At 45.5% G+C, this 17,575-nt stretch overlaps 1 protein-coding gene across 3 annotated transcripts in view; it reads right to left on the bottom strand.

The window, feature by feature from the left end:
* The window catches only part of ube3c (ubiquitin protein ligase E3C), a 47,919-nt gene that overhangs the window by 25,623 nt on the left and 4,721 nt on the right, over positions 1-17,575 (bottom strand). For 2 of the 3 annotated variants that reach the window (XM_029661547.2, XM_029661545.2), the window contains exons 9-18: positions 16,174-16,394; positions 15,562-15,713; positions 14,923-15,113; positions 11,192-11,278; positions 10,730-10,893; positions 9,231-9,457; positions 6,753-6,857; positions 6,132-6,219; positions 4,538-4,635; positions 3,771-3,903 (exon numbers count right to left, since the gene is read on the bottom strand). In XM_029661547.2, coding sequence (XP_029517407.1) covers positions 3,771-3,903; positions 4,538-4,635; positions 6,132-6,219; positions 6,753-6,857; positions 9,231-9,457; positions 10,730-10,893; positions 11,192-11,278; positions 14,923-15,113; positions 15,562-15,713; positions 16,174-16,394 — 1,466 coding nt within the window. The remainder of the gene's footprint in view (positions 1-3,770; positions 3,904-4,537; positions 4,636-6,131; positions 6,220-6,752; positions 6,858-9,230; positions 9,458-10,729; positions 10,894-11,191; positions 11,279-14,922; positions 15,114-15,561; positions 15,714-16,173; positions 16,395-17,575) is intronic. The other variant, XM_029661546.2, reaches the window with a different exon arrangement.

The raw sequence follows: 17,575 nt of genomic DNA, 5'->3' as shown, positions 1-17,575 counted from the left end.
TCTTCCACCAACGATAACCGTTACAGAACTACCCACCACCAAAGGACCAAGCAGCGTGGTAAGGAGGAGCAGGGGGAATGGACATGGGAGGACATTCTGGACGGCAAGGGATCCTACACATGGGAGGAGATCCTGGCTGGAAGGGATCGCCTCCCATGGGAACAGGTGGAGGCAGCCAGGAGAGTGGAGGCAGCAGGAAAAGGGAGCCAGCGATTTGAGGGAACACGGCTGGCGAGGAAGCCCGAGAGGCAGCCCCAAAAGTTTCTTGGGGGGGAGGCACACGGGGAGATTGGCGGAGTCAGGTAGGAGACCTGAGCCAACTCCCCGTGCTTACCGGGTAGGGCGTCGTACTGGTCAGGCACCGGGCTATGCGGTGGAGCGCACGGTGTCTCCGGTGCACGTTCACAGCCCGGTACATTACTTCGCAGCTCCTCGAATCGGCCGGGCTAGAGTGAGCATCAAGCCAGGAGGGATGAAGCCAGCTCAGCGCATCTGGTCTCCAGTGGGTCTCCTCAGCCTGGGTTATCCTGCGCCAGCTCTGCGCACTGTGTCTCCAGTGCGTCTGCACAGCCCAGTGCGTCCTGTGCCTGCGCCTCGCACGTGCAGGGCCAAAGTCACCATCCAGCCAGGACGGGTTGTGCAGGCCCTTAGTTCGAGACCTCCAGTGCGCCTCCACGGCCCGGTCTATCCTGTGCCTCCTCCGCGGACCAGGCTGTCTCTCCATCTCCTCCCTCCAGGTTCTGCCGCCAGTCAGGAGCCGCCAGAGCCGCCCGTCAGTCAGGAGCCGCCAGAGCCGCCCGTCAGTCAGGAGCCGCCAGAGCCGCCCTTCACTCCGGCGCCGCCAGAGTCTCCCGTCTATTCGGGGCCCACTGAAAGGGTCCCCAGTCTGGGGTCGGCAGCGAGGGTCGCCGCTCCAAACGTGCCACCTAAGTGGGCCCAGACTAAGGTGGAGTGGGGTCCAAGTCCCACGCCAGAGCCGCCACCGCGGACAGATGCCCACCCAGACCCTTCCCTATGGGTTTAGGTTTTGCGGCCGGATTCCGCAACTTTGGGGGGGTACCGTCATGTCCTGACCTTAGTTCCTTTTTTTATGTCTCTATTTTAGGTTGGTCAAGGTGTGAGTTGGGGTGGGCATTCTACGTTTTGTTCTATGTTTGTATTTCTATTCGTTTGGCCTGGTATGGTTACCAATCAGAGGCAGCTGTCAATCGTTGTCTCTGATTGAGAACCATACTTTGTTTTCTGTCTCTGTCTCTGTACCAGATAGGACTGTTTCGTTTATTCCGTTTTGTTATTTTTGTTCTAGTGTTCAGTGTAATTAAAAGATCATGAACACGTACCACGCTGCACCTTGGTCCTCTCCTTCTTCCACCAACGACAACCGTTACAGGTATTGTCATGCTGAAACAGGAAAGGGCCTTCCCCAAACTGTTGCCACAAAGTTGGAAGCACAGAATTGTCTAGAATGACATTGTATGCTGGAGCGGTAAGATTTCCCATCAATGGAACTAAGGGGCCTAGCCCGAACCATGAAAAACAGCCCCAGACCATTATTCTACCTCCAACAAACTTTAGAGTTGGCACTATGCATTGGGGTAGCGTTCTCCTGGCATTCTCCATACCCAGATTTGTCCGTTGGACTGCACGCTGAAAGCCAATGTTTGTCAATGGAGATTGCATGGCTGTGTGCTCGATTTTATACACCTGTCAGCAACGGGTGTGGCTGAAATAGCCAAATCCACTCTATTGAAGGGGTGTCCACATACTTTTGTATATATAGTGTATCTATTTTAGAGTTTATATTTCTCCCCATTTCCACATGTCAAGAGGCATGATTTCTTTGACCTGAGGAATAATCAAATCAAACCGTATGAAAGAGGTCACGTTTCAGAATAATGAATGTACGGTGATAAATCAGAGCAGCTATAACTTATAAAGACACATGAATGATATAGATCACCTTTCCAGCCCCTCGAAGGCAGGGCCACCTACTACTACTACAGTTTTTAATCATGTGACCCAACAAAAGTGCTCTTCGAAATTCAAACACAAAAAGAGGTGACTTAAAATAATTGATTTCCCCGCTTTTATGCGAGCCATTAGAATAACCACGATCACAATTATGCTTTAGTGAAATCCAATACTTCAGAGACCGATGGGAAAGCTAACCTTCATTTCTAATGGGATCTGCAACCTCGGCTAGAATATCTGGATTTTTATGGACCGCAAACAGAAGACAAATACAGTCTTGGGCTGCGTCTCAATAATATCTCCTTTCCGCTTTTTCCACATTTTGTTACGTTACAGCCTTATTCTAAAATGTATTAAATAAATATAAATCCTCAGCAATCTACACACAATAACCCATAATGACAAAGCAAAAATAGTTTTTTTAGGCAATTTTTCAAATTTAATACAAATAAAAAAACAGAAATACCTTATTTACAAAAGTATTCAAACCCTTTGCTATGAGATTTGAAATTGAGCTCAGGTGCATCCTGTTTCCATTGATCATCCTTGAGATGTTTCTACAACTTGGAGTCCACATTCAATTGATTGGTCATGATTTGGAAGGACACACACTTGTCTATATAAGGTCCCCAAGTTGACAGTGCCTGTCAGAGCAAAAACCAAGCCATGAGGTCAAAGGAATTGTCCGTAGAGTTCCCAAGACAGGATTGTGTCGAGGCACAGATCTGGGGAAGGGTACTAAAACATTTCTGCAGCAAATAAGGTCCTCAAGAACACAGTGGCTTCCATCATTCTTAAACGGAAGAGGTTATGAACCACCAAGACCCTTCCTAGAGCTGTCCGCCCGGCCAAACTGAGTAATTGGGGGAGAAGGGCCTTGGTCAGGGAGGTGATCAAGATCCCGATGGTCACTCTGACAGAGCTCTAGAGTTCCTCTGTGGAGATGGGAGCACCTTCCAGAAGGACAACCATCTCTGCAGCACTCTACCAATCAGGCCTTTATGCTAGAGTGGCCAGACGGAAGCCACTTCTCTGTAAAAGGCACATGACAGCTCACTTGGGAGTTTGCCAAAGGGCTCCTAAAGACTCTGACCATGAGAAACAAGATGTTATGGTCTGATGAAATGAAGATTCAACTCTTTGGCCTGAATGCCAAGAGTCACATCTGGAGGAAACCTTGCACCATCCCTTCGGTGAAGCATGGTGGTGGCAGCATCATGCTGTGGAGATGTTTTTCAGCGGCAGGGACTGCGAGACTAGTCAGAATCAAGGCAAAGATGCAGAGAGATCCTTGATGAAAACAGTGGCTTCAGGACTTTGAATGTCATTAAGTGGCTCAGTCAGACTCCGGACTTGAACCCGATCTAACATCTCTGGAGAGACCTGATAATAGCTGTGCAGCAACGCTCCCCATCCAACTTGACAGAGCTTGAGAGGATCTGCAGAGAAGAATGGAAGAAACTCCCCAAATACAGGTGTGCCAAGCTTGTAGTGTCATATCCAAGAAGACTTGAGGCTGTAATTGCTGCCAAAGGTGCTTCAACAAAGTACTGAGTAAAGGGTCTGAATACTTACGCAAATGTGATATTTACATTTGTGGTTTTTAATAAATTAGCAAACATTTCTAAAAACCTGTTTTTGCTTTATTATTATGGGGCATTGTGTGTAGATTGATAATCAATTTTAGAATAAGGCTGTAACCGAACAAAATGTGGAAAAAGTCAAGGGGTCTGAATACTTTCCGAAGGCACTTTATCCCTCCTCATCGAGCCGTATCCCTCCTCAGCCTAACCACGTACCGTTTTCTGGGGAGAGCTTGTCGTAGGCGTCCTCGTAGATGTAGTTCCGTCTGATGGTGACGATGATCCCGTCCAGAAACGGCCCGTCTCCCTGTACGTCCCGCTTGTCCGCGTAGATCAATCTCTGGAAGATCTTCGCCACAGGGACAGACAGAGATAATATGGCAAGCAGTTTTAATGACAGACTACCTACAACCAGCCAGGTTTTAAAGGACCTCTATTGACTACATGACTACATCCATTAGAAATAGTCCAACAATAAAAGGCCATTTTATTTCAAATGAATTTAACTGAGGTGAAAATAAATATTCAGTCATACAAAACAAGTGTTTTGGTTTTCTAACAAGTATACATACGCTTTCAAATATATTGGCACCCTTGCACTTTATAATGGAGTGCAATGGAGCAGAATGTTTTTTCTTCAAAAAAATGATTGAATGCTATTTTTACCGTGTAGGCACCGGCAACTTACCACAGGTGAGAAATTACACAGTAAATGAGAATCTTCGCCTCCTACCAAATTCATTCGTATTTTGAATAAATTAGTCCAGGCCATTTTTTTATTTTCTTTTTTTACATCCATTTCATTATTTATTTGTTATTTTTCTTGGTCCTTTGCAGATGTAAATCAAACATATACATGTGAAAACACCAAAAGCTTTTTCCTTTTCAACTTTATTTTAGAAGAAAGTGTGAATCATGCAAGGGTGCCAATATATTTGAACGCATCTGTATGGAGCGATATGCCGAGATGAGATGTAGAGTACCTTGACTCGTTCCTCAAAGGGCACGACGAAGGGCAGCTCGGTCAGAATGGCCAAGTGTCTCTCCTCAGACACAGACAGCTGTGGAGGCTCCATCCCCACTAGAATAGAATAGAACATGTGTTTGTCCTGTAAGGGAACTTCTTAAACAGAAATACAGTACAACAACAATGCTTAAACTGCTCTACAACAGTCAATCTGTCTGTCTTCTACCCATTAATCTATTTATCTATTCATTTATCCATCCCTCCATCAATTAACCCATCTAACCATACTATCCTACCATTCATCGATCTGATCCTCCATCTAGGTATCTATCCATCCGGCTCTAATTCATCCATCCATCAATCTATAAATGCCCAATGCAGCGCCATGAAGCGTTTCCATGACGACATAGTGTGTGGATAGATGCTGAGACAGCACCGTGTGGTAAATGTTTAACCAGCCTGCACGGAGCCCAGGGGTTCCTTTACCAGAACCTAAACCCAAACTCCTTCCCTGCAGTCTCCCAGAAAACCCAGACACTTCTTTATGGAAGAGGTTAAACCCAGATAACACCCAGACCCATTTTTGCAGTTAGCCCCCCCATCCTACCTGCCTGCTACCTTACTCCCTCCCCAACTGCTAACCCGCTAGGCCCTCTCCCCACCCAGCTGATTGTTTACAGGCAGCCCGTCAGAGTGCTCAATCCTGCCTCAACCCCTCTCTCACTAACACACACTTTTAATTAACTCAACGGTGAGCTGCCCGTCCACCTGACTGGCCATTTCCATTAAGCAGACGTTCGTTTTGTATTCAACTCGGCGTTCGTAACCGTTTAGAACCCAAAACTGCCACAACAGCAGAGTTAAACCACCATTCTCCTCCCCCTTCCCCTTCATTGTCCCCGTTCGAGCGCAATTATTCTGCTCAATTAGTCAATCCTATCTGCATTTCGGCCATCAGGTTTCCATCGGTGAGGAGAAATATGGCCCGGGGGTGGTCAATACGTTAGCCATTCATCACCCGAGGGCCTGTCCATTTAAGGAAATGAAAAAAGGGAAGACAAACATACAGCCAGATGTGTCTGAGCTCATCAGGACTCTCAGGCTAATTTAATTGATCCTGTATCGGGGCTGGCTGGAGTGGCATTAGGCAGATCATACACGCATTGTTATCCGTTTGTTTTCACACCTGCCCGCTGTCGGAGGCCCTTTGATGCAGCTCTAAATTAAACAACATATGATCTTGGTTGTCTCGCTCTCGGCCCATTGCCATCCCTGGCTCTTAGCTAAGGCATTGGGAGTGAATCGAAGGAAAATAACATACCTGAGATTACACCTGAGCTGACCTAAGAGCCTCATTTACCAGAGATGGCACAGTGTTCCCTGTACCCCAATTATGGTGCGGCAACTAGGGTGTTCCATTGCACTTCTAAAATCTGTGACGACAGTAAGTGGTCGGTTCACGTATAGCAGGAACTAGGGTTGTCACACTAGTTCCAAGTATCATAGAGTCTGCTTCCTGTTTCCTTTTTTTTTTGCCATGGAAAATCGTGTTATCGTGAACAAACCTAACTGGGACTACTTTTTCTTGTGGGATCTATATTGTGTCGTACCATCCAGTCTGGACTGCAGGGGCCCGATGCGTCCCATCCTCCGCGTCCTCCACACGTGTCTGGCCGAGGGGACGTACAGCTGGGTCACCTGGAGAGGGAAGAGCAGGGCTCCTGTCAGCGTGACTGTGTTAACAACATCCTACATAGGAAATAACGTGGGTCTAACACAATGGCCTAACAGTATGCCACAGGGACTATGTTTAATGCTCACTTTCCAGTATTTACAGTATGCATTGCATGTATTACGGTGTATTGTTGTAGAGTATTTTGTATGCTGGCCTCACAAAATGAATGCCCAATGTACACGGACAATAAAGTGATCGTAAATGTATCCATGTACATTTACGCAGATACTCCTCAAAAGGCAGGTCAGTGGCACAGTTCGTGAAAACATAGCGTGCATCTCCGCCGTAGATGTCACAAAGTTGTTTATCAACTATAATTACATGTAATGCCAAGAGCTCGAAGTTGTGTTCCTGACCACTGTATGCAGTCATAACGGTGGACTGATAAAAGGAAGTGTTAGTGAAGCGTTATTGAGTAAACCAGATGAATGATTTGCCTGATAACCTCATTAAGGGTAACAATCTAAGGGCTGAGAGCACGGTTACCCACGGTTACCTTATCTGCTCTGATGTTGACCTCTTCAGAGAGCCAATGACCTGCCGGACAGAAGGGACGTCTGATGTCACGAGCCTTCACCATCTTCACCAAGTTAGTGATCACCTGTGAAACGCAGAACAATAAACAATCAAAATAAAAGGTCACACACTGGACTCTCAAGAGAACATGCCACTCACTCTCTTCGTAGAATATAAAAAAACATTTTTTTAAATGGCTTAAACGGTTTCGGCTGTAATACGTAAGTCAAAGTGAAACAAATTGCATGACACCAAACGTCACACAAGTGATAAAGATGTCATTTTAACCATGTCATTTTCAGGTCCTGTGTGGCTCGGTCGGTGGAGCATGGTACTTGCAACTCCAGGGTTGTGGGTTCGATTCCCCATGGGGGAGCAGTACGAAAAATGTATGCACTCACTACTTTATGTCGTTCTGGATAAGAGCGTCTGCTTAAATGACTTAAAAGTACAAAAAGTTAAAGACGCGTGATATATGGACGTCATTTTAAAGCATACATCCTTTCATTTGTTAACAAACAAATTTATTTGCGTGGAGGCTCGACAATAAGATGCTTCCTCTTAAAAAAGCAATTTGCGAGCTGAGCCATTAGAGTGGTATTTAACGATAGTATAAAAGAGAAATGGTGGGGGGGTTCGTCCCTCCACATCCAGCACCAGGGTTAATTATGGGCTAGTCTGTCCAGTCTGCTGACATCAGCCGCGGGACGGAGGGCAAAAGATAAACTGTGGCAACGACCAGTGTAACGCCGCGTTGTTCTGTGAGATAGGGTCAGGGTTGAGACTTGTTGCGATAGCCATTGTCTTACTGTGCAGTAGAGGGTGAAACAAGAGTGAATATTCATTCCTGTCCTTGTTAATAACAAAAATATGGTCTGTCTTGTACTGTCCTAATCATTTTTTTTGTACCGTCCAGTCCGGTCCAGTGAAAAACATGCCATTTTGCATCCCATCCCATGTCTTACTCTGTGCAGCCTTTGGATAGGAATGTTAGATAGAAGTTGATCATCACTTTCGTCAGCTGTGTAGGTCATATTTGTGGAGTTCACAACTTCAGGTGATTAGCGGAGAGAAGACTCCACTGTAGCGACTGAACTTGTCACATCTATATTGATCATTTCCAAAATCTTACTCCACAGTCATTACCGGCACTAGCTGGGAGTATTCAGACACATAATTACCCTGAAACAATCTTCAATACAATAACCAGGCAACATCATTTGAATGGAAGGGTTATTTTTAAAAACGCACAGCGTTTTTCCATACAGGACGCAATCAATCTCGGGCCGTCATCAGCGACGACCAGAGTCGGTATTCTCGGTAATAACGGGGAGTGCAAAACGCTGTTCGCGCCGCCGGCGATGGGTTAGGAGAGAGACTTACCCCCGACTCGGAGGAATGAATAAGCATTCCTTAATTAGCACATCGGGTTAAGTGCACGACTTAATGGGCTTTCCCAAACTCTGCGGTGACATCTCTCTCCAAACATGGCCAAGAAGAGAAGTTCCATTAGCAATATTAATATAAGCTTAGATGATCATTTTCATTCAATTAACTTCTTTCAATTAAATAGATAGCTCGACAATGGGGGTGATAAAAGATGGGCGAAGGACGGCTGATGACTCGAACCAAACATTAGCGTGTTAAGGGGTCAGCGGGCGTTAAAGCGACTGTAAATCCAGACCCCCCCCCCCCCCCCCGTTCAATTTGGAAAATGCATTTCCACTGCTCTCCCACTTCTTTAATGGGTCGTTTTAGCTGACGGGAGGTGTTTGCTCGCCTTGAACTGTTATGAAATTCTTGCCGCATTCGTACACCGCCACCACCTCTGCTGAAAGAAAGTGTTGCTCACTTTCGAGTCCCTCTCTCAAAGACTCGCAGCCAGAGTCGCTTAATTACTGTTGCAGGGAAAGTAAGTGGGAGAGGAGAAGGATAGAGGGGGGGGTAAGGACAAGAGTGAGAGTGAGTGAGTGAGTGAGAGAGAAATAATTAACCTAATGTTGTCATCTGCCTCATTTCCTTTCAGTAAACAGCCAATGAATGTCCTCACTCAGCCAAGTCTAGCCACGCATACTCGGTTTCTCCTAACTGACCCAATTTGAGTTTCAACGGTTGCTGATAAACACATTTTTGTTATTTACAATTATGTTTGCTATGAGAGCAACAGAAGTCAAAGAAGACCCTTTAAAAGATACATACAACATGCAACCATTTTCAAAATCTGCTACAGGTGCCTCAGAGTGAGGACAGACGGCAGTTGGGACTCGGGAAGCATTTTGTTTTTTTTAGAATGGAATCCCATTTTCCTTATTTGGTATATATTTAGACAGTTGGATATAAAAGGGGAGACTGAGAAGGGAGGAGAGGCAGAACTCCGGACTTTGGCAGGGGACAACATGCAGACTAGAGTTGTGCCGGTGTTACACACTAAAGCGATAGGTGCTGGGGGGGTAATCACCTTGAAGAGCTGAACCCAGCGTTTCTGCTCGGCCTGGATGCGCTGCTGCACCTCTGCGTTGGTTTTGACCCCCACACTGCGGAAGGCGGCCATGTACTCCTCGCGGTGCTCCGTCTTGGTCTCGGGGTAGGCCAGCTTGATGATGCCCAGACACGCGTCCCTCAGCAACTGAGACAGCTTCACCAGCTCGGACAATGTGAACGGCATCATGGTGGTATTGCTGTGGCCTGAGAAGGGGGTGGACAGAAGGAATGGACGGTTGTTCACTGTTACTCAGCCATTGAACACAGTACAAGGCAACATTTTCCTATCGCCAAGACACCTGCACTGTAAGCGAAATGATCATTTTGCAGCGCGATTTACACTTTTCTTTGACAATTTCCGTGAGGAAGATCTCTAGTTAAACCAGGGATTTAGTAAACAACGTGATACACATGCCACACGCAACGCAGTCATGAGGTACTGTATCAGAGCTCCTGTTATTCAGAAGGTTGCCAGCATAGCTGTCTTTGCGAGGAGAAAATATCGCCCTACATATCTTACCCACTGAATATCAAGCAAGGTGAAGGATGTTGTGCAGTGTAGTGTAAAGAATGTGTGAAACTATCCATCTTGATACATATAGGTTTGTTTCTAGAAGCATTTCAATTCAAAGTAAAACAAAATGTCAGCTTCACACCGATTCAAAACAAGAGGCAGGTGATTTTGAGACTTGGTTTGCGTCCTTAATGGCACCCTACATACCCTGGTCAGAAGTAGTGCATCGGGAATCAGTTGCCATTTGGGATGCCACCTTGGAGACCAGTGTTTGGAGGAAGCAGTGTTTCCTCTATATTAATTTAGCAGCGGCGCAGCGCCACTGGTAAATTGTTGCCGCCACTTCCAAAAACATGATAATTTGGGGGGATTTTAAAATGTTTTCAGAGTAAACCCTAAACGATTAAAACCAGATATAAAGTATGTAGCAAAGATAAATGGAGCTGTTTTTATGTTTTAACAAGATAATCTTTGAGATCTGGCCAAACAATCACCAGAATAAAAAGTAGACAGTCAGGAGAATACGTTTTAAATAATTCATAGCATAGGGCCCCCATTGATTTTGTTATAATGTTTGAGTCACTGAGATAGCATAAAAACATGGCAAAATGTGTAGATGTGCTGAAGTTTTTCACTCTACCCTATGATGAAATGTGTAGATGTGCTGAAGTTTTTCACTCTGCTCTATGACGAAATGTGTAGATGTGCTGAAGTTTTTCACTCTGCCCTATGACGAAATGTGTAGATGTGCTGAAGTTTTTCACTCTGCCCTATGACGAAATGTGTAGAATAACAGAAAACTCTTTAAAACAGAAAAATGTCGTCTCTGTGGCCAAGATGAGAGCCTCTAAAATGTTAAGTCGGAGACGGTGCTGTTGGACCCACATTCGCCCCCCAACCACGCTAACTTTGCCACCACGGCCCAAAAAAATCCTAGAGGAAACACTGAGGGAGTGGCCTACCATGGCCCTCCATAGGGTAGCCAAAGAACTCGCTGTCGTGCACGGAGATGAGCGAGTGGCTGAAGAGGGAACTGAAGAGATAGAAGAGGGGAATGATGCGATTGGAGTCTTCCAGGGACATGGGAGACCCCCGCGAAATGACCTGCAACAGCGGAACCATGGACCTGGGAGGAGAGAAGAAGAGAGAGACTCACTATATTGACCTGTTTATTTATGTCAATAAAGCACGTTGAAGTGACTTACAGACGCCGAGAACCATTCGAGGACCGTCACTTTGTTCAGGGTCGCATATTTATATCAAGTGTCTCAAAGCAGGAGTTCTGATTTAGGATCAGTTTGCCCTTTTAGACCACAATGAATAAGATTACATGGACAGGGGGAGGAGACCTGATCAAAGATCAGCACTCCTGCTCTGAGATGCTTGATACATACAGCCCCTGACCGACATTCAAATCAACTCACCCCGTGATCATTTTGGTGGTCATGGACTGTATCAGGTGCCAGAGATGTCTCAGGAAACGTGCATTAAACGCTAAACTGTACAGAAGCCTGGAGGGGACAAAATAGAAAGACAGAAAGTAAACAAACATTTACAAAATATCTATAAAGATGCATGTCTCAAAGATATGGGACAAAAGAGTTGACACAATTTGTACGTCTGAACATATACATTGCTCTCTGCCTCGATGCCCTCTAAGTCAGATATCGTTAACATTGCCCAAGTAACCAGAGGACGCACATAAAGAGGGAAAAATATCAAATAAAAGCTGTTGAACAGCAGCATAGCGTATCCCGCAGGAATTTTCTTTCTTGGCCCTTCCTCTCCCTCTTTAGTCCCCTCTCCCTTTTCCGTAACGAAAAAAAGATTAAACGACCCATTAAGCTTTATTTAGGCGAGGCACCTTCCATTAGTAAACTAGTTGCTGGCAAGGAGGAGATCGGCCCAGGGTCATAAACAGGCCCTCTGGCTTCCTGGAGGAGCCCCATTTAACTTAATGGCCACGGGGGGACACAATAGAGGGGGGGGCATGGCCCTCACAATGACCCCAGAGCGCAAGCATGCTTCCACACTCTCCCTGAATTACATGATAACACAGAGGAGGGAAGGAGGGAGGGAATGAGCCACTGGCTGCGTCCCAATGGCAACCGATTCCCTCGTGTCGGCCTCCTATGGGCCCTGGTCAAAAGTAGTGCACTATGTAAGGAACAGGGTGCCATTTGAGACGCAGGCACTGGGCCCTCATCCCGACACCCCGGCCGCCGGTCTAACTAAACGGCCTATGGCACCTGGGTGTGAAGCTGCTCTTTGTTCAAAATGTGTGCACCCTCCTTTAAATCACTCCGGCTAGATTATGTGTCCTTCACACCGAAGGTTAATGTCAGGTAACATTAATGCCGTAATTAAGCTGAAAACTAAATAAATGCTCCTTGCATATAATGGGCCTCTGTCTAAGGGGCAAAGGTATTGTCACCTATAAGGATGCCTGCCACTTAACAAGCTATTGCCTTCTATTCACATTATGAGAGGTAAAAGATTGACAGAACAGAGAGAGGGAGACCGGGAGGTGGATGGAATCTCACGTGAACACACGTTGGTGTCGGCCTCCAATCTCTCAATGTACGTCCCAAATGTCACCCTATTCCCTATGGGCTCTGGTCAAAAGTAGTGCACTACAAAGGGAATAGGGTGCCATTTGGGACAAACAATACCTCGGCCACCATTGCGCAGCGGAGAATATCTGACAATTAAAATTAGCCTTCAGAGTGGGGGGGGGGGGGGTGAGTGACACCTCTTACTATGTTTGAGAAATAGTTTCTGCCGTGCCCCTCCCATCTGTCAGTACAAGAGAGGAGGGGAGCCGGGTATAGCATAGTGCTCTGGGCCTTTACAGTGCGCGGCCGGGTGTTTGATTGAAATGGGAAACAAAGCACTAAAATGCTGACTGACAGCCTGATATACGGCCTGCTAGAAACCAGAGCTCCATTTCAATCACGGAATGAAGGCACTAATACAAAGTCACAGGCATCAAAAGGGGTCATGAGTGTGTGTGTGTGTGTGTGTGTGTGTGTGTCCATAAAAATGACCTTGATGGACAAAACACAGATTATTTTAATTTGACATAATGCAAGAATGTACTTGTACGTATGTTCGCAGAAAAAGAGAAAACTAGGAAAAACAAAAGAGGAAAAGCTCGATTCAATCCGTAGCGCTGAAGAGCTGCGCTACAGCGCAATATACATTTTAAGGCAATGTTCCCACGTTGGTGGAGAATGCATTCACGGCAAACGCTACATATGTCAGCCCAATCTGAAATTAAGCGAATCACGCTACAGTACGGATTGAATCGAGCTAAAATAGTCATTTGCTTCAAATTCTGCTTTATTTATGTAAAACTAGCTTAGGCCTAATTCATAAGGGCCTGCGAGTCAGTGCCAGTGGCAGAAAGACTTTGTTCTCATTGCCCGAGTGTCAATATCTCATGTAAACTCCACAATCACAGCAAGCGCACAAAAACAAATGAAGGACAGAGACTTGCTAACACTTACAGTTGTCAGGGACCATCAGTTAGTGACAGAGTGCCACCACAGGGGCTAAACAACAATCAAAGTAAAATTACACCAAATACCTAACACTAAACAGTGAAAAGTGAAAATACACCCATTTAGCCTACCAACCATAAAGACAAAGATTATAGCAACAAAAAACAAACCTAATCTAAAAAAAAATTTAAATCTTTTTTTCCCCCAATCTTACAGAACATTCAGGCCTGAATTGAAAAGCCTTAAATTTAAAGATTATATCTCAAATCTTACAGAACATACAGGGCCTGAATCGAGCTCTTATGAACAGAAGAAAGCAAGAAAGGAGGTAAGAGCATTTTGACAAGATACACATTTATTCGAGGCATTGCGCTGGGCTGGCCGTCGGGCGGGAGGCAGGAGGGCCGGCTAGGCAGACTAGCTCTTTTTCAAACGCAGTAAATCAGCCCTGGGATGCAATTTGCTCCCCTAAGCCTCTTGTAAAGCTATCCCGTCTACTTGGTCACTAATTAATCTTCCTCAGTGAGCTAATTATTTTGCACAGATATCCGATAATGATGGAGGACGAGAGGCAGGATTTATGGTAAAAGCGTTTGGACCAAAGGAAGCTGTAAAAATGATAGAAAATACTTAGGGAGGAGGATTCTATGTCTATTCCACCAAATGATTTGGTAAGCAAATCAACGCTTCTCTGGTAGAGTTTTGGGGGGGATTTTGTGTTTTGTGCGAGTTTGAAAGATGTCTGAATCAGGTTTCGCATAAGATCGGACAGGGTCCTATTCCTTTTTTGCAATTTAGAACGTTTTGCAACGAAAACTTGGGTTTTCTCACTGGACAAATTCAGGTAGTCCCTCCTCGTTCTGGCCTGTTTGCTTCCGTTTGGTTTCTAGTTGATACGACCCAGGTAACACTCTCTTGCCCTAAACACCCTGTAAAGGTGAAAGCAACGCGTCAGTAATGACAATACGCTGGGATACACATTCACTCTCTCATCCCCACACAGTACAGACAGGTAGTGTCTTCCATTGGCTCTACTAACCATTAACCAGAAGGGTTGAGAGACCACGCAGGGTGTGCCGTAAAGCCCAGAAAGGTGGCCCCCTCGTTCAGCCTCAACAGCGACCATCTCCCCCTCTCACATCCACATCCTGCCCGAATGCAATCAACCCAAAATCAGCCATCCCAGGAGTAATTACCCTAATCGAGGAGTGACAGCTTCAGAGCCTCCATGACCTCCCGAGTGCTTCCTCCGCCGGTTGTATACGCCAATAACGGCTGAGCTTCTTCCTCGTTATTCACATTAGTTGCTTACAACACGGAAACGCTGATTCATCACCAGTTTCATGATGAAGTTAAAAATTACAATTAAAACCGGGGAAAAATATATACAAAGACAAAATATGGGGAAAATTCACTACAATCGCAGTGAGAGGACGGTTCTCAAAACGACTTCAGGGGAGGATTCAAACAAAACATAAGCGGATATTCTAGCCCTGTAAAGACATGGAACACCTTTAGGTGTGTGAATCCCAAATGGCACCCTATTCCCCTTATGGTGCAATAATTTTGCACTAGCAGTGCACTACATAGGGAATAGGGTACCATTTGGGACAAAAAAAACAACGTAACTGGATCCGATGTAGAACACGGACCTGACTTTGGGCACCATCATGCGGTGCTGCACCATGAGTGTGTGGCAGATGGAGGCCATCATGGTGAAGACCTCCTCGCTGGCCGAGTCCCTCCACACCAGGTTGAGCAGCGCGTTCGTCTGCTGCTTTGTGTCCAGCTTGTGGACGCACTCCTCCGTGATCAGCTGCACCGATATCCGATAACTGTCGTCCTGCAACCATCGAGTTCACACGCAATAGGTGAGGGAGTTGTTGCAGTAAGTAGGCTATATCTGGGCCTGAATTCATAAAGCGTCAGCGGGATCTGGGATCAGTTTTCCCATTTCAATCAATCAATTAATAAGATCGTAAGACCAGTGGCAGACCTAATCCCAGATCAGCACGCCTACTCTTACACGCTTTATGAATACGGGCCAGGGTGTTTATCGTGAAGTGCCTAGGGGTAGTATCGATAGGGCTATGGTCTGCTTGTAGTGTGTGCAATACCTTTGGTCAGATGTAAGCCGTTTTCATTAGAAAACGTTGCCTGTAAAGTAACTGGGCATTCTGAACGATACGCATTACCTGTGACCTGCAGTGTGCCATTCCTGAATTTTGGTGTTACCCGTATTAACACATTAGTGGTGTGTGTGTGTGTGTGTGTGTGTGTTAGCTAGCAACCTGTGTGGAAGGAGCCTGGGTGTTGGTGTCCTCCTCGTCCTCAGAGTCACTGATGACCTCCGGCCTGCTGGTGCTCTCTGACACGGGGAGGAGAGGCAGGAGGGCCTGCAGAGCTCGCAGGTACAGCTGGAGGCCCTCCTCTGACAATGAACCTGCGCACACAGACAACATTACAACCCCTCTCCCTATCACTATAGATGTATTTTTTTCAGGGCCATTCCCTCCAACTCCACGTATCAATGTGCCTGCACACGAGAGTACAATTCCCCACAAGCTGGACACTAAGCTTGTGTCCCAAATGGCACCCTATTGTTGCTCCCGAGTAGCGCAGCGGTCTAAGGCCACTGCATCTCAGTGCAAGAGGCGTCACCACAGTCCCTGGTTCGAATCCGGGCTGTATCACACCCGGCCGTGATTGGGAGTCCCATAGGGCGGCACACAACTGGCCCAGCGTCGTCCGGGTTTGACCGTCATTGTAAATAAGAATTTGTTCTTAACTGACTTGCCTAGTTAAATAAAGGTTCAATAAAAAAAATATACATCTACATAGTGCAGTACATTTCACCAGAGCCCTATGGGAATATAAGTACCGTTTTGGACGCAGACACTTACCCAGGCAGGTCTCCCCGACCGAGAGGACAAAGTAGAAGAGCCACGGCGCACGTTTCAGCGCCGCTGCGGAGGAGACTACGGTGGCCTGCAGGGAGCCCAGGAAGGCCTCGAAGGGGAAGTGGAGGCGCGGATCGGACAGCGCCGGAATAAAGAAATGAAAGATCTGCTCCGTGAAAGGCGCCGAGGTGAACTCCTCAGTGAAGGCCGCAAACACAAACTGCCTGTGGAACCAAAGAGAGAGAGGGAGAGAAATGTCACTACACAAATGCCTGGAGTAGAGCTGTATACATTCCCCACATTATAGAATGGGAAAGTTGGTTTTAAATGTTCACTACATGATAATGACATTAGATTAAGCCAGATTGGACATTCTGGCGTAAAGAGCAGATTGAACATTCTGCTGTAAAGAGCAGATTGAATGTTCTGTCGTAAAGAGCAGATTGAATGTTCTGTCGTAAAGAGCAGATTGAATGTTCTGGCGTAAAGAGCAGATTGAACATTCTGCTGTAAAGAGCAGATTGAATGTTCTGTCGTAAAGAGCAGACTGAACATTCTGGTGTAAAGAGCAGATTGAATGTTCTGTCGTAAAAAGCAGACTGAACATTCTGGTGTAAAGAGCACACGGAACATGGAAAGGGTTGAAAAGTAACAGGGTTGACCATAACAGGGTTGACGATATCACCTTAAATTAGCCATGAATCCCCTTGTGACGGGGGAATGGAAGCTTATTGTGTGCAACAGGAAGGGGCAATTGAATGCAAGCTTCACAAAAAAGTTTAAATTGTTCAAACATTTCTAGCCTGTCTATCTATGGGTAACAGAGTTGACGTGTTACACTCAACACACTCAGTACCAGAACATTTCCATTAAAAGTAGAACGAGCTCAACTGCTAACACTATGACTTGACTATTATATGTTCAATATTTCTTAAGATTAAAAAAAAATAATAATAATAATAATTTGAAGGAATAGTTTCATCATCTTAAAACGAGGGTTCAGTTTAAGTAACAGGGTTGACCTTAAAATGAGAGACAGGTTGTTTTTTTTAACCTTAAAATGAATCACTAATCACATGGAATGAATAACAATCTTCAGAAAGATAAGTAGGTTCCTAGAAGTCACAGAAGGTGAGCACTTTAACAAGTCTTTATTTTATATTTAAAAAAAATAAATGTATTGAATTTTCCATTTCTACATAAAATATCAAATGGCCACAAAAGGGACTCATTTCATGGAATGAGCCGTATACAGGACACAACAGCGAAATGCTGATCAACAAGCTCTTCCTCAACAACACAGTGTTCAAATACTAGGTCAGATATCAAAAATATGAAAATGTATTTACAACAGAAAATTATGTTCACACTGTTTATACAATCCCATACAAATGTCAGCAGTCAA

Source organism: Oncorhynchus nerka, linkage group LG6, assembly GCF_034236695.1.
Source record: "Oncorhynchus nerka isolate Pitt River linkage group LG6, Oner_Uvic_2.0, whole genome shotgun sequence".
Taxonomy (NCBI): domain Eukaryota; kingdom Metazoa; phylum Chordata; class Actinopteri; order Salmoniformes; family Salmonidae; genus Oncorhynchus; species Oncorhynchus nerka.
This window is presented reverse-complemented; position numbering and strand designations above follow the sequence as displayed.